This window comes from Ciconia boyciana, chromosome 1 (genome assembly GCF_034638445.1).
Source record: "Ciconia boyciana chromosome 1, ASM3463844v1, whole genome shotgun sequence".
NCBI classification, from domain to species: domain Eukaryota; kingdom Metazoa; phylum Chordata; class Aves; order Ciconiiformes; family Ciconiidae; genus Ciconia; species Ciconia boyciana.
Window position 1 is genome coordinate 220,111,983 of NC_132934.1, and position 14,860 is coordinate 220,126,842.

A 14,860-nucleotide genomic window follows, 5' to 3' on the forward strand; every position below is an offset into this window, starting at 1 on the left:
GAGAGCCACCCCCCTCCCAGCCCACACCTGAAAGCCTGTGAAAGCACATCCACCACTTCCCATTTTCTCTGCAGTCAGTGCTCCTGTGCTCCCAAACCCACGAGCGCTGAGGGATGGTGCACCTAGCGAAACTGGAAGGAGGGGCAGATCTTTCAGTAGGACCAAGCCAGACCCAACGCCGCTCTGACACACTGCCACCTCCAACAGCAACATCAGTGCTGTGGCTGCATCTGGCTCTGGCTCTGCTAATCCAGGTGCAGGACGTCCCTGCTAACACCCGACTTCACCCGACCGAGTGTCTTTCACAGGTGCCTCGTCACCGAGAGGTGCCACGCTCTGATAACAACTCTGCAAAGAAGATGGCCACCGAGCTGCGTGTTTGGCCAAAGCTTTGCTCTTGGGCAGCCCCTTGTTTCGGCACATGCTGCCTTTTTGGAGGTCTCTCACAGAGTCTGACTTTTTAGCTTAGAATAAGGAGATAATTGAGGGCTGAGCATGTTATTTCTTCCGGTATAGAAGACAAGCATTGAGATTTTGAGAGAGACAGTGGCAGGGAAGCAGCTGGCAGGGGCACATACCAGTATCAAGCCCAGTAAACACTTGAGCAAATTCCTGCCTTCCCCACCTCCTGCTCATTTCATACTTGCTTCCCCTCGCATGGCCTCTAAAATCTGTCCCTTTACAGTCGATGCCTGTGAGCTGCAGCAGCCACAGCCGAGAACATAAGCCATGTGCACTGAAACACAAAAGTGTTAAGCATCTCTAAGCAAGGGGCTCTTGTTTACTCAACATGACAAGATGTTTTCTCAACCTGCTCTGCTATTAGTGCATGGTGTTTGCTTTTAATGGCGCCCTTCCTGATCCTGCCGCATTCATCCCACTCAGCATCCCCAGCCTTGATGCTGCGCGATCCTTTTTGTTGTCAGGATACAGCCGGCTCTCCACAAACCCATGTACATCTGCGCTGTGATTGATCTTGTCCTCTCTGCTGTGCATCTTCTGGTCCAGCAGCAGTGAGACGAGCTTCAGTGCCTGCCTGCTCCAGATGTTTTCCGTTCACGGCCCTGGAATTGATCATTACCTGGCAATACACTTCCCTCTGAGATACAAAGCCATCTTGCAGCAACAGCCAGGATTGGGATGGTCGTGGTTGTCAGAGCAGCACTGCTAATACACTAATTGATATTAATTGTCACACCAATGCCCATTTTGACAAACAGGCTGCCCTTCTGCAGACACAATGCCATCCACACCCTTACAGCCTGCGCACGGCTGCGGTGAAGCTGGCCTGCACCAGCCCAACCATCAGCACTGCCTGTACACCGGCGTCTCTGGCACCCAAGGGTTTGCTCACCCTCTGCCATGCCTTCCTGCACAGGACGCCAGGCTCGAGGCTTCCAGCACCCGTGCCGCTCTCACGTCCAGGGCTCTCCTCCATCCCTCTGCTCCAGTTTGGCTGCAGGGCAGCTCCTCACTCGAGCATCATCCCGGCCGATCTCTGCCAGCTGATCTCCCCCATGCTGAATCCCCTTTGCCTGTGGTGTGAAGACAAAAGAAATCCACCACAGGACTTCAAGCATCTTAGCTAGAGAGAAAGGCTCTCCCTGAAAGTTTCTTCTGGATGCTTTCACGTAAAGCCAGGGGAATACATTAGTGTGACCTGGGAAAAGCCCTTCCCAGAAGGCAGCCCAGAGCCATCACCAAGTGTGAAGGCTCTAAGGAGCTTTGCACACACGTGTCCTTAAAAGACCTCTCTAATACAAAGTCTGCAGCCTCAGCTGGACTATAATTTTGTATAAATAATATATAAACATGTTTTGCTGATTGCTCAGTTGCTGTTGCCCTACTTAACTGTGTCTTTGTGCCCGGGCTGCAAATCATCTGAAGAATGCATTGTGCCTTCTCTCTGCAGGACTTCAGTACATTGCGGAGTGAGTGCCACTGCAAATTAACTTTTAAATCTGCTCGGTTTCAAAATCTCAAATGGTAATGTGTAGAGGAAGGACTTGGAGTCTACCTGAGGTCAAGATACTGAACTTCAGGCAAACAGAAAATTGCCTAGGATGGGAAAATAAATGGTTTGCAATATGGCCACAAGAACTCTGGCTGTCTCCACCTGCTCAGGGGCTGTATGTGAGCCACAGGCCTTGGGAGATGGACTGGAGCTGACTGGGTTTGAGCCTTTAGCTATACTTTAAACTATTTGAACAAGGCTCAAAGTTTAAGCTAAGTTCATGCAATTACTATTAACTTCACCAGGTCTTCAGTGCTTAATGATAATCTGTAGCTTCCCAACTAACCAGGTCACACAGACCCGCGAGAGCCACAGGGACAGTCACACATTTACACTGACAGAGAGCAAAGTGCTTCAGCAGCAGAAGGGGACACAGGACCAGACGTACAGGGACAATGAGCGATGGTGCAGAAGATTCCCCAGTTGGTTTGGAGGTCCTTACTGGTTTCCCTGTGAAAGCTGGTGTAACTAGCAAACTGGGATTCCCCCAGTTAGCTGGCTAATCAAAAGTCAGTACGGGACTCAAAGAAGCATTTCTCAACACTTTGCCACCCAGAGGCAATTTCACTGCTCTGGGCATGGGAGGCTCACCCAGGATGGGTGGGAAAAGGGGGATGTTGTGGGGGCAACAGCCGGAACACAGGACTGGGCAAACCAGTACCCTGAACCAGGTCTTTAGTACGGAGAAAGTCTGTGCTGTGGGGCTGGTTGCAGCGTTGCACTGAGAGATGGGCTCCCGAAACATGGAAACCTGCTGCCCTAAAAGTGGATCCCTCTGTCGTTGTCCACCTTGGGAGAACTGCATCAGTATGGACAATGACTTGATTAATTATTTTCAGCACAATAGTCAACACTCCAGACACCAGCTGCAATTCAGCTGCCCTGTGCCTTTTACCAAGACGATGATGCACCAGCAGGAGGGAGAATTATTCCCAGGACAGCGCCAGCCAGGGTTTGCAACCCCCTTCCCACCCTCGTCCCCTTCCCTGTGCTCTGCACGTGCTCTCACACGGCAGGACTGCCGGCTCGACTTCCGCAAAGCTCTCTTAGAGGCTTCCACTCTCCCGTAATGAAAAAGATCAAGCCAAAAAGAGAAGCCCTCTGCACTGCTAGAAGACGTTTCTTTCTGTCTGACAGGACTGAACCACCTGAGGTTTTGGTTCCTGGTCAGCATGGGGGCCAGACTTTGGAGCAAGCTCCCTCGGAGTGGGTTTTGGGTATGATGAGAAAAACACTGCACAGATGCTCTCTCCTAAGAGGTGCCAGGGAATGATTCCCCTGGCCAAAACCAGATGCTAAGCACTCGGTAATAATCCATCTCAGCCCACCCTTCACCCTGTCCAACACCCAGCAGACATCAGACAGTTATATTCCGATGGCAGAGGTCTGCACAGACTCTTCCACAGGTCCTTTACAGCAGACATCATAACTGGAGAACTAAGCCACAACCACAAGCACTGCAATTCAGCCCCTGGTCCTCACTGGATGCAAGCTAGGAGCACACACCTAGAGGTATCCTGCTCAAGCTTTTTCCAGGTGACAGTGAAATTCCACCTACTCCCCCCTACCTCCTAAATCATGGATTAGACAGATGATAGGCTTCTTTGATAGGATTCTTAGGCTGGAACAGCCACAGGATAAATTAAGTTAGATACAGGACAGTGGCTCAGGGTGGCTTTCCCTACCCGTGTCCTTACTCACGATGCAAAGTTTTCTAAAGCGCTCCTCAGGACATTGTGGAAAATGAACAGTCCGTTTGCCTAAAATGCCACTGCTGTCATCCTAGCTCTGAGAGCAACTTACATCAACTCTCTCAAGCTCCTGGGACCCCCAAACAAGCTTCACCCTACAGCCACCTCCAGGTGCTGGGGCATTGACACTGCCACTCCTGTACACGCACAGCACCAAAACTCAGGCACCTGCAATGCCACCGGAGTCAGCTCTACCTGGGAGATGTTCACGGTCTTCCTGCACACCCACGGGGATGGTCTCTCTTTGCTATACCCGTGGCGGTACGGATGGCCACAGACACCCTGTGCCATTTTGGGGAGGAGGAGAGATTTTCTTGTGCCACTGACTCTGCACTGCCTTACCCCAGGACAACTGCTCCTTGCCGTGGAGTGGCATAAACCCCTGCTACCCCACAACAAGCGGTGCGGGGAGCTCCTGGTGCTCCGGGGAATGCAGGTGGGGGAGATTTCTGGCAGAGCTCATGTTCCCCACATCCCATCCCATGCCTCTGCGGAGCTGTGAAGAGGTGTGCCTGTGTGAGTACTGAGCTGTGCCAGGAACACGTTAAGCCACTGCTTCAAAAAAACTCATCATCAGGGCTATTAACAATCACTGAAAGATCTAATGAGACATTAACAGGATCCCTCCTGTCAAGAAGATAACAGACAAAATATTTAATGGGCTACTGCTTTGAAGCACTTAAAGCCTTAACTTTGTGCTTGGTCAAGCACAATTTGCTGTTGGTAAAATCCATGTTGGCTGCTCTTGATTGCCTTCCTGTGCTTCGTCTGTTTGGAGACAGGGATCACAAGAGGACATGCTCCATGCTCTTTCCAGGCTGAGGCTGACCGGTCCATAACCCTTTAGACTCTCCTTCTTTTCCTTCTGAAAGACTGGAGTTGCGTTAGCCCTTTCCCAGTTATCAGAGAATTCCTCTAGTCACCCCAGTTCTCCACAGAGGATAGACAGGAGCCATAAAATCACACCAGACTTGAGACCCAGGAAAAAACCCAACTCTATTCAAGAGCTAAGCTGCAGGGCAGGGTGGGGAAAAGGGGTGTCAAGGGGGTCAGACTGCCACGACTCAACCCCCTCTGCACTGCAGCTGAGAACATAGGTGCTGTAATCTGCACCCCGACTCCTGCAAAAGCTCCGTTTGGGCAGCACCACCAGGCAGGCAGCACGGGAGGCCCCTGGCAATCGGGGTCCACAGGGGACGCTCCTGAGGGAGCTGCGTGGACACACCAGGGCAGCAGGACCGGAACATCCTCCTGCAAGCTGCAGAGAAATGGGCTGTCCTGGTACCCCGACACGGTACAGGATGAAGTCTGTGGGTTGTCTGCCTCTGAGCCCATCACGTCCTTGACTTTTCTACCTCACACAGTGCTCCTGGTAACCCTGAATAGGGCTGGCTGATGGCCCCTGTTTCTGCCTGGTGGCTGGCAAGGCTCATGCGAGCAGAACTGCTGCTGTGAAGCTGTCTGTAAGCTTAGAGAGCTCCCTGGCTCTGCTCGGCGAGCACAGAGCATGGCCGGAGAGGGGTACTGTCCCCAGCATGCAGCTAAGCCCATCGTAAGAAACTGTGCAGGCTGCAGCTTCTTGCCAAGGCACAGAGGAATCTGTGTCAGTTGGTACCTCGGCACATTGGATAGCCAAAAGGTGCAGCCGTAGCTGGCCCCAGTGTTGTGAATGGGAGATTTAGATCGCTTAAAGAACCACTGTCAAAGGTATTAGCAAAAGTGGTTTTAATACGACATCGTAAAAGTGCAACTTAGCAAAGTTCAATGGCAAGGTTCACTCTATTACCATACTGCACAATCATTTGGACAATGATTCAAAACTATCAAGGCAGGGTCAAAATTACCAAGACAAAATCAAAGTTACCATACTACAAGGTTATGCACGGTATCGGTCACTTACCAAAGATCTGCTGTTGGTAAAAGGTCTCTCTGCCTCGAGGAGCAACCTTGAGGTGTCCGAGCTCAAAGGGAGATCACCACCATGCAGCCACGCTGCCTAGCAGGGAGAGCTCAAAGGCGGCTCACTTAGGCTGTCATATTTATAGATAAAGTGGTTGGCTCATAGTCAAAATTACAGGCGGTAGGAAAGATGATGCTCCTTGTACCCACAACTTTCTTTGTTCCTTGGTAAATGAGTCTTGGGAAAGCCACCCGCTATTCACGTGTCAATCGCATGAGGGGTGTTCCAAGCTCACACGCATCGATGCTCACCGTGCTGCTCAGCTCCTTTGTGGGTTCTCAGGGAACAGATCGGGACCAGAGGAGTTCTTGTCCCGGCCACGGCTCAGGCCTTTACCTCCTTTGGAGCCTGTACCGAACTCTTGCTAGTCTGGTTAAGAGGTCGAGCGCAGCCGTCGCACCCAGGGAGGCTGCAGCCTCGAGTACTACGCTGGGCAGACTGGCAAAGCACTCCTGGTTCTTCTGTGGGGCCACTTACAAAACACAGGACTGACTGGAGAAAAACAGTATTACAAGTGAAGAGATGAGCTGATGAAGATGACCAGACAGTTAATGCTAAATAAATACTGAGTAAGTATCAACACCTTAACAAAGGTCTAAGTGGGACATCTGTGGCACTGTAAGGAAGAGGATGTGTAGATAGTTCAGTGACTAACTAAACAACTAAAATGTAAAATGTGTTGAGCACACAATGCTATAGATGTTTGGCGCTTGGGAGTGCTTAGTGTACAGATAAAGCAACTGATCGCCTGATGCATGGCAGACAGGTGACAGGAATGCCACTCGCAGAAAACATGAAACAGTGAACAAGGATCTAATTAAGCAAGAGTAAAAAGGAACCACAGTTTGAATTCATTTCTGCTGCGCAGTTAGACCCCAGTGTGTACTAACCATCATTACAGCATCGTTCCTACTATCTACAGTATTGCTGGGATTAAGAAACTAGACTGACAAATTCAGCACTGACTGTACCATCAGGTGAGCAAGGCTGAGAGTGAGTCCGCTCCCAGAGCAGATCCCACTGTGGCCAGAGGCCGAGAAGCTGCTCCCTGGAGCGTCCGTAAGATCCACATCCCTGGAGAGCCAGAGGTCCCTGAAAGTGGAGAGCCCAGCTGGGAGAGGACACCAACCTTCAGACCCGTGTTTCTGTCTCCTCTCTGCCACCTCACACCACACCTTCATGCTTCTGTTTTATCGAGCCGTGCCTGACAGCACGGTACGAAGCACAGAAATGCAGGTCAGGAAGGGACTCCAGGATGCCATCAAGGCCAAACCTGCACACTGCGAAAGGATCAAGCTGCCCAAACAGAGCATGTTCAGTAGCCATTAGTCTATTTTAAAAAGTATCAGTGAAAGCAGTTCCATAATCTCTCATCATAAGCTAATGCTGCAGGTCACGAAACACGAGCACAATTTTCTGGCTTCTTCCTGTACCATTTCAAAGTGCTTCACAACTTTCTCTCCAGCTGCCAGAAGAAACTTACTGCTAGGTCGTCACTGTTTTTTTCAGCTCAATCTCTGAAGCTACTGAAGCTTCCTTGAGTTTCCTCTGAAAAGGCAATATGGATTTTGCATATTTCCTTATGACAAAGGCTTGATGGTATCTTGTACAGCCAGACAATGCCCAGGGGAAACTCCCTCTCTCGCCACACAATGTCTGTGCTTTACCTCTGCTATTTCCTCCTCCGACCCACACAATGTTCTGAAGTCGTTTCCTGCTGAGGGCCATCAGAAGAAATGCTGAGCCTTAAACAGAGGGCTGCTAGCAGGACCAGGGGAAACGCCCCGGTACCACGACTCAGGTGACCCTTGAAGATGCCTCATCTCCCAGTCTGGATGGCACGTTTTGATGGAAAAGCCTCTTTCTTCGCTTTCTAGCAGCCCACCGCTATTCATATTCTCTAATAAAGCCACAGCACTGTGCTCTGCTGATGACTAATCAGGGGTTAATCAGGGATTCCTGATTAAGCCATTGTCTGCAATTCCCTTTTGTTTTGTTTTGCATCAACAGGATCGAGCTCGGTAGTTTGACACCCCCACCTTCACCCCTCATTTTGACGCAGGTCTGTCCCACAGAGACGTGGCTATCCTCTAGCTGCTGCTGCGGATGCTGAACGCAAAGACGAGACTCTTCGCTGGCAGCGGGTTGATCCAAGCAGCTGCAAAGCACCCACAGAATTTGCCCACCTAAAAGAGAAAAAGATGGCTATCATTGTTTATTCCCCTACTCCTCACAATTTGTTATGAGGTAAAGGCAGTAGATGACTCAGTTTCATTTTTAGTGTCAAACAGACGAGTAAAGAAATGCTATTTTATTTATTCATCAGCTTATGGATAATTTGCAGAGAAGAACAGTAATTTTCAAAAGAATTTAGTTATGTATCTCCTTTTCATGCTGCTTTTCCCCTGGGACTTTGAAAGGACTGTGAAGACAATGAATATAAAAGTCCTTGGTGTCTTCCTACCACCTATTCAAGACCAGGACACTGCAGTGACCAGAGCAAGAGCCCATCTAGACACTTTCTTAGACACAAAAAGATCAACGTCCCAGTGACCAAAATTTAAAAATATTCCTGTCCCACTACAGCAGACCCTCCCGCATCCCCGGCCGGGTCACAGACCCAAAGCCGTGGTTTGCTTTGCCTCGTCCACATCCTAGTGCTGAGCGTTTTCAGCCGAGGAGACTTCCCGAGCTGCACGTTTTTGCTGTGTATTCTGCAAACACAAATGGATTTTTCCTCCGTGAACCCATCCAGTCCCTCCACAAGCCCCTGTGAACATCCAACATCCACAATCCCTCAGCAAGGAGTTCCACTGCGGCTTACTCTTGTACGAAGAACGAGCTGCTTTTTATTTGGAACCTGTTCCTTGTCAGTCCTCACTTCCAGCGCTGGGAGAGTCAATCACCATCCACACAAGTTAACTCTTCATGCTAGACATGACTTTGCTTTCAGCCACAAAATTCCCCCTGCGTTCAGCCCCTAACAAGGCAGATGATAACGGAGAACAAAATGCCTTTTAGCGTAAGAGCTCTAAAAAGCCATTATTCTCCCTTTAATCGTCAAACAATTAATGATGTGGCATGCAGTAAACAGGGTACCATACACTGTTGATTTAATGTAACTTTATTTGCATCACAATGACATTAAACTATACTGCTGCCTTTATGCAAAACTTAAGATAAATTTAAGTTTTTAAAGATAAAGATAAATTCTTAAAGATAAACTTACTGCCTTTTCTAAGGTACCCTGCTGCGTGTAATACGTCACAGACCACGATCACTGAAAATGCAAAAAATTTAGGTCCAATTCTGGTAATATTGCTATGGGTTCTGAAAGAGACCTTGAAGAAACACAAACACTTGTCCAGACACAGAGGTATCCACCCAGAGTGTTCCTCGTTTTTGGGAAGTCGAGCCGCACGGGTATATCTAGAGACCCTTGTCAGTGCGTGCCCCCACAGCTCGTTATTTTTTGTCCCTCACAGCCCGAGACTGGGAAGAAATTCCCACCAAAACCCTGTTGTGTTTAAATCTTCCCTCACCCAAAGCTGATTGTGGCAGGTACGCTACAAACCCAGGTCTTTATATCAACAAACAGCATACTTCTCCTCAGAATTTCTCTCTCTGCTGTCCAGCTAAGGAACCAACACAGAAAAGATCTTCCTCGATTCACACGCAGGCTGTGCAGTCGCAGACAGCAATGAAGCACTAGCGAGGCTGTTCTGCGGGGTGTCCGAGCCAGCGACGCACAACTGAACGCTGAAGCGCTGGCCGTCAGCCTGGGCTGCGTTGTACTCTCTTATTTCCTACCCGTCCAAGCTGCTCTGCGTCTGCTCTCTGAAAAGGCCCTCCTGAAATCCTTCACTTCTCCTGCCTACGCCATCTTGATCCACATCTTCTCCTCTACAACTGCAGAGCCCGGAGGGAGGGTTCCTGCCCGGGGAGCAGCGTGGCCGCCACGCTGCTCCCCGGGCAGGAACCCTCCCTCCGGGCTCTGCATGGCCGTCCGTCCCGACCGAACCTGCCGCGCTCGGGACAAGACTCCACCGGGCTCGCTGTGAGGCTCCCGAAGCCCTGCACGCCCAGCCGCCCTCTCCCCAGCAGGCGCCAAGCGGCCTGCGCGCTCCCGCCTAGGCCGACACAGCGACCGGGTCGAGCGGGCCCGGCCCGGCGGCGCATCCCTGCGGGGCGGACGGGCGGAGGCCGAGGAGGCCCCGTGCCCCCAGACCAGGCCGCGGGGCGGGGAATCCGGTTGCGCGGGCCGCGGGTCCCCGCTCTCCCGGGCCGGGCCTTCCCCTCAGCGCCACGGAGGAAGTGACGTGCATCGGCCAGCCTCCCCGTGAGGTCACTTCCGGCCCCTGGGATAAGCGGCGCCGCGCGCGGCTCCAGGCCTCTTTTCCGCCGCGCGGCCCAAGATGGCGGACACGCAGGTGGGTGCTGCGCGGCCGTAGGCCCCGGCCGCCGGGACACCCCCCGGGCCACCCCCCGGGCCGCCTCTCCCGGCGCCGCCACCCGCCCCGGCGGTGCTGAGGGGGATGGTGGGGGCTCGGCTCGGCGCGGCGCGGCGGCGAGCGGCCTGTGGGCCGGCGAGCGGGGCGGGGGGAGGGGGGAGGCGTTCTCCGTGAGGTACCGTGCCCAGGGTTGGGGAGGGGAGGCTCTCGGTGCCGTGCCCCGGGGTCTGGCTTGGTCCCGCTGCTGGAGGGTGCTGTGCCCCGGAGCTGCCGTGATGCTCCCCTCTCCCTCTCTCCCCCCCCCCCCCCAGACCGAGCGGGCCTACCAGAAGCAGCCCACCATCTTCCAGAACAAGAAGCGGGTGCTGCTGGGCGAGGGTGGCAAGGAGAAGCTGCCCCGCTACTACAAAAACATCGGCCTGGGCTTCAAGACTCCCAAAGAGGTAAGGCACGGCCGTCTGCGGCACCCAGGCAGGCAGGGCTGCCGCCCTCCTGGTCCTGCTCCTCGCGCCCGGCGTCACCCCAAAGGCCGTGACGGTCCCGCCGAGCGTCTCCACTCATAGGCCGACGTAGGCGTGGCCCCTCTGAGCACAGTCATCGAGCTTCCATGCTGCCTGAGCTGTTTGTCCATCCAAACGCTGACAATTGTTTCTCTTCGTAGGCGATTGAGGGCACCTACATCGACAAGAAGTGCCCCTTCACTGGTAACGTCTCTATCCGTGGCCGAATCCTGTCAGGTGAGTTGTGAAGGTTCCTCAAGGAGCTATAGTCCTGGTGAGCAGTCGAAGCCCACGAGCTGTGAGTGTCGATCTGGAGCTGCCTGGAAACTCCGCTGTGGTCCTTGAGCTGCACATGATGCCATTCTCTCACGATGGTCTTCCAAGCCTCATGGTGAAGGGGCTTTGACGACAATGCCGCATGGCTTTGCTGATGCCCAGTGAAAGGACCGGTTGCTGGCAGTTATCCTTCCAGATGTGCTGTTCTGTGGTGCAGATGTTGATGTAATACAGTAGCCGATAACGCAGAGAGCATTGGTTCTTGGAAAGGTGTCACAGCGTGCTTAAAAGTCTTAAAAAAAACGAGAAATAATTTGTTTTGTAATACAAATTTGAGTATTGTAGCCTGGCAGTAAGAAAGCCCTTTCATCCTGGTAGAACCAGGGTCCCAGAGCACCCCTCAAAGGATGTTTATTATTAGGGTAAATAAGGAGAAATTACTGGAATTGAAGAGCACTGCCTTCAGGTGTGAAATACCACTCGTTTCTGCCGCTCCTCTTGGATCGGTCTTGTAGAATTCCCTGTTCTCTATTAGTTACAACCCAAATCTCCAGCCCAGTTTACCCCTGTCAGTGCGTGACTGCTTATGCTCATTGCTGTCGTGTCCCCCCGCTTCTGTCGCCCAGGTGTGGTGACCAAGATGAAGATGCAGCGCACCATTGTCATCCGTCGGGACTACCTGCATTACATCCGCAAGTACAACCGCTTCGAAAAGCGCCACAAGAACATGTCTGTGCATCTCTCCCCCTGCTTCAGGTGCGTGCAGGTCCCCGCAGTGGCGGGGGGAGCGTTGTCCCCTGGACGGGAGGTGTATGGGCGTGCCAGACGTGCTCCGAACATCTCGTACGCGCGTTTGTAGATGCTCTTTATCATGCTGAACTCGGCTTTTGTGTAGAAACTGCAGCGAGCGTGCACGTCAGCGTGACGCATGCGGTGCTATTGGTGCTTCTGACCTGGAACCTGCTTACTGGTGGTGATGTCTGAACTCACGATGGTCTTCAGAGCCCCCGCCGGCGAGGCGGGCTGCTGACAATGCCGATGGCAATGGCTGAACCGTGAGACAGGTTCTGGTCAGTCTGCCCCTTCTGAAACCACGCACCGTTACAGCGTTGCGCTTCTTGAGAAGGGGTGGAAACTTTGATGTGTCTGAAGTAAAGGCTGAGGCCAGAGGGGACAGGTTCAAAGGCTGGCGGGTTTGGGTTTTTTTTTGGCTACCACGTGTTTCCTAAGCCTGTCTTTGGAGTGCAGGTTTCCAGAAAAAAACGGGACTAGCGTTGCAGTCCAGCTGATTTGGCTTAGGAGGTGCTTTGCGCCTGTGTGTGGCTGGGGGGGAAACTCCCCGTCTCTGAAGGGTTTCCCTTCAGTGCTCAGCACTCATCCCGCTCTTGAAAAGCTCACGTTTAGCCTTGTCTTGAGTTTGAGCTTAGCGTGGAGTGACGGACACCAAGGCCTTGTGGCAGCTGGGGGGGCGACTGCTGCTTTTTAGGGACGCTTATCTTTGCAGCCCTTAGAATGAGACCTCCTTGCTTCTCAACCTCAGATATCTGAGGTCACTGTCGGTGCCGTGTGACTCAGTAGCGTCGTGCAAGGCAAATATCCGTGCTACGGAGCAAACCAAGTGTAAATAGAAAACTCGGAACCACTGAAAGACCAGTAATGTCTTTGCAGGGATGTCCAGATCGGGGATATTGTCACCGTGGGAGAGTGTCGTCCCCTCAGCAAGACTGTCCGGTTCAACGTCCTCAAAGTCACAAAGGCTGCTGGTACCAAGAAGCAATTCCAGAAGTTTTAAAAACAGCATATGGAAGATATGCAGGATGAATAAAACTTTTGTAAAAACTTGCCCTGTGTGTGTAATCTGAAATAAATAGCATGGGGACGCAACAGCACGAGTGAACTCATCGGACAACAGAAATGGGTGAGGTGGGTGCACCTCCTGAGGAAAATGTGAGAGTATTGCGCAGATATTAGTTCAGATATTCCAGGTTTTCTGTTGAGAAACGACGAGAGTTTGGGCGAGGGACGAGGAGCAAGTGTTGCGCCTCTTGGTAAATGGGGACATGGGTATTTTTCTGTGGAGCTGACGCACAGGCTGACCCATACCGTGAGCGAGCGTTCCTCGCTCTGAGGCTGCCACGCGGCCTGTCCAAAGGAAGGCTGCCTCTGCATCTCTCTCCCCCAGGCTCTGTGTGCCAGGGCAGGCTGAAGACAGATTTTTAATGTGTGGGGAACTGGGGCACAGTCAAAAAGCAAAAGGGGACACATCTGTCTGCTTTTAGTTACTCTCTGGAGAGTTCTTGTGGCTTTCCCGTTCAGTACTGGTTTCCGGGGTGCCATTTCAGCCCTCCCCAGCATAGCTGCAGGGGGTGACAGGTCAGAGATTATGTAGTAATTTGGTTTGAATAACGTAAAGCCTCTTTGTGATAGCAAAGGCCCTTGTGACTTTAAAGATCGTTTCTCAGAAAGCTGCAGTGTGTATTTAGAGAGGAAGATGCCATGTGGTGTTTTCACACACAAAGGTGTCCAGGCACATTTTTACAAGGCAGTGGTGCGTCAGCAGCTGAAGGGAATGGGAATTAACACTAAAGAAACTGCTTTTCCTGCAGATTTTTTTTAGAGGTGGTAGTTGCTTGTGGTTCCAACAGTCATAGGAAATGATATTCGGAGTAAGCCCTTCTGCAGGAAGCTGATCCCACATTCGGGGAGAAAACTGGGAGGGAGCGATGGCGTGACGCAGTATGGATGGCACCCTTGGCGCGGAGCGGCAGGAGGGGGTGCAGGATGAGAACCAGAGGTGGAACAATCGAAACCCGGTGTTTTAAACCCACGTAGTTCAGCTGGCAGCGTTACCTTAACCAGGGCTGGCTCTGGCAGCGCTGCCTGTTGAGTTAACGCTGGAAAGGGCTGCGAGGGCGATTTGGTGCCCAACAGCTTGCGGAAAATGCTGCCGCGTGGTGACTTTGTATTAGCATGCGTCTGGCTTGCAAAAATTCAGTAGTGTTTGTGCGAGAGCTTTTGGTTCGTGCTTTGTGGCACGAACTTTTCATCCCTTTGCGGATGCTTTTTATCCCTTTGTGCCAGAGATGTCCCCTTGCATCTGGGAGGAATTCGGTAGGATTTGGGAGGAGTGCTCGCGCTGCGTCAGGCTGGAGACCTTGCCAATAAAGCCAATCTCTTGTCAGTCCCATAGAGTGAACGTAGGACCCAGAGTGGCATGGGTCTTGTGCCTAGAGGTTTTTGTACCTAGAGATTTTTTGTTGGTGTTTGTTGGTTGTTTGTTGTTTTTGCAGAAAGCTTTTAAACTCTGGGTCAGCTTTCGCTGGGATACGAGTGACTGTTTCCAGTAGCAGCCGGGTCAGACGGCTTTTCCCTTTCTCTCTGTGGGAAGGGTCCTTCCTGCCAGGCTTCCCAGCAGCCTTCCCCTCCTTCCACGGGGCTCTGCCTGAACTTTCTCTCTTATTTTGACGGGGATGTAACAAACTGAACCAGCCCAGTCCGTCCGGGCGGCCGTTTGAGATGTCTGCACGCGGTCGTGCTATGGCTGTTACCTGTGGGGACCCTCAGATGAGGCTGCTGGGGGGTGTCTGTGGGGTTGCGGTGCCCGGAGGTTTCTCTGCCGAAATCCACAAGCCTTGCGGGAGGCTGGGATGAGGAGGAGCAGGGGCTCAGCTGGTGGCGCAGGATCCCGGCAGAACTCCGGAGCCGACGTTACCGCCCGGGCTGGGGGATGTCACAGGCTGGCTGGTCGTAGGCACGGGAGCAGCGTGTGTGTCGGCTCCTTTGCTCTGCCGCCCGGAGCTCAGCTGTGCCGTCTGCCTGGAGCAGAGCGGGCGGGAGGCAGCGGGTCGTGCCAGAGCGGTGAGAAGGAGGTGGCCGGTGCTTTCCAGAAGTCACCGAGGCAAGGGCTG

At 52.5% G+C, this 14,860-nt stretch overlaps 1 protein-coding gene, 1 long non-coding RNA gene and 2 other non-coding genes across 7 annotated transcripts; 3 read left to right on the plus strand and 1 right to left on the minus strand.

Annotated features, from left to right (window-relative positions):
• Nucleotides 1-314: 314 nt before the first annotated feature.
• LOC140646709 (uncharacterized) lies at nt 315-9,699 on the minus strand. Of its 4 annotated transcripts, XR_012040532.1 has the most exons (4): nt 9,329-9,685; nt 8,955-9,005; nt 8,550-8,705; nt 5,438-7,911 (listed from the first exon to the last, which is right to left on the minus strand). It is a non-coding gene; the product is annotated as an uncharacterized lncRNA (long non-coding RNA). The 4 variants fall into 4 exon arrangements; XR_012040530.1 differs by adding an exon at nt 315-1,535 and having other exon boundaries at nt 5,666-7,911; nt 8,550-9,675; XR_012040531.1 differs by having other exon boundaries at nt 5,436-7,911; nt 8,550-9,005; nt 9,329-9,699.
• Nucleotides 9,700-9,995: 296 nt separating this feature from the next.
• RPS11 (ribosomal protein S11) lies at nt 9,996-12,795 on the plus strand. The gene is made up of 5 exons (XM_072851067.1): nt 9,996-10,155; nt 10,488-10,619; nt 10,838-10,913; nt 11,579-11,708; nt 12,621-12,795. The coding sequence occupies exons 1-5, from the start codon at nt 10,141-10,143 to the stop codon at nt 12,742-12,744; spliced, it is 477 nt and encodes a 158-aa protein (XP_072707168.1). The 5' UTR covers nt 9,996-10,140; the 3' UTR covers nt 12,745-12,795.
• LOC140646734 (small nucleolar RNA SNORD35) lies at nt 11,024-11,116 on the plus strand. The gene has a single exon (XR_012040540.1). It is a non-coding gene; the product is annotated as a small nucleolar RNA SNORD35 (small nucleolar RNA).
• LOC140646735 (small nucleolar RNA SNORD35) lies at nt 11,921-12,013 on the plus strand. The gene has a single exon (XR_012040541.1). It is a non-coding gene; the product is annotated as a small nucleolar RNA SNORD35 (small nucleolar RNA).
• Nucleotides 12,796-14,860: the final 2,065 nt, after the last annotated feature.

Coding starts and splice junctions, on each gene's coding strand:
- RPS11 (XM_072851067.1), top strand. Junction 10,914..11,578: donor CCGTGGCCGAATCCTGTCAG/GTGAGTTGTGAA, acceptor TCTGTCGCCCAG/GTGTGGTGACCAAGATGAAG. Junction 11,709..12,620: donor CATCTCTCCCCCTGCTTCAG/GTGCGTGCAGGT, acceptor ATGTCTTTGCAG/GGATGTCCAGATCGGGGATA.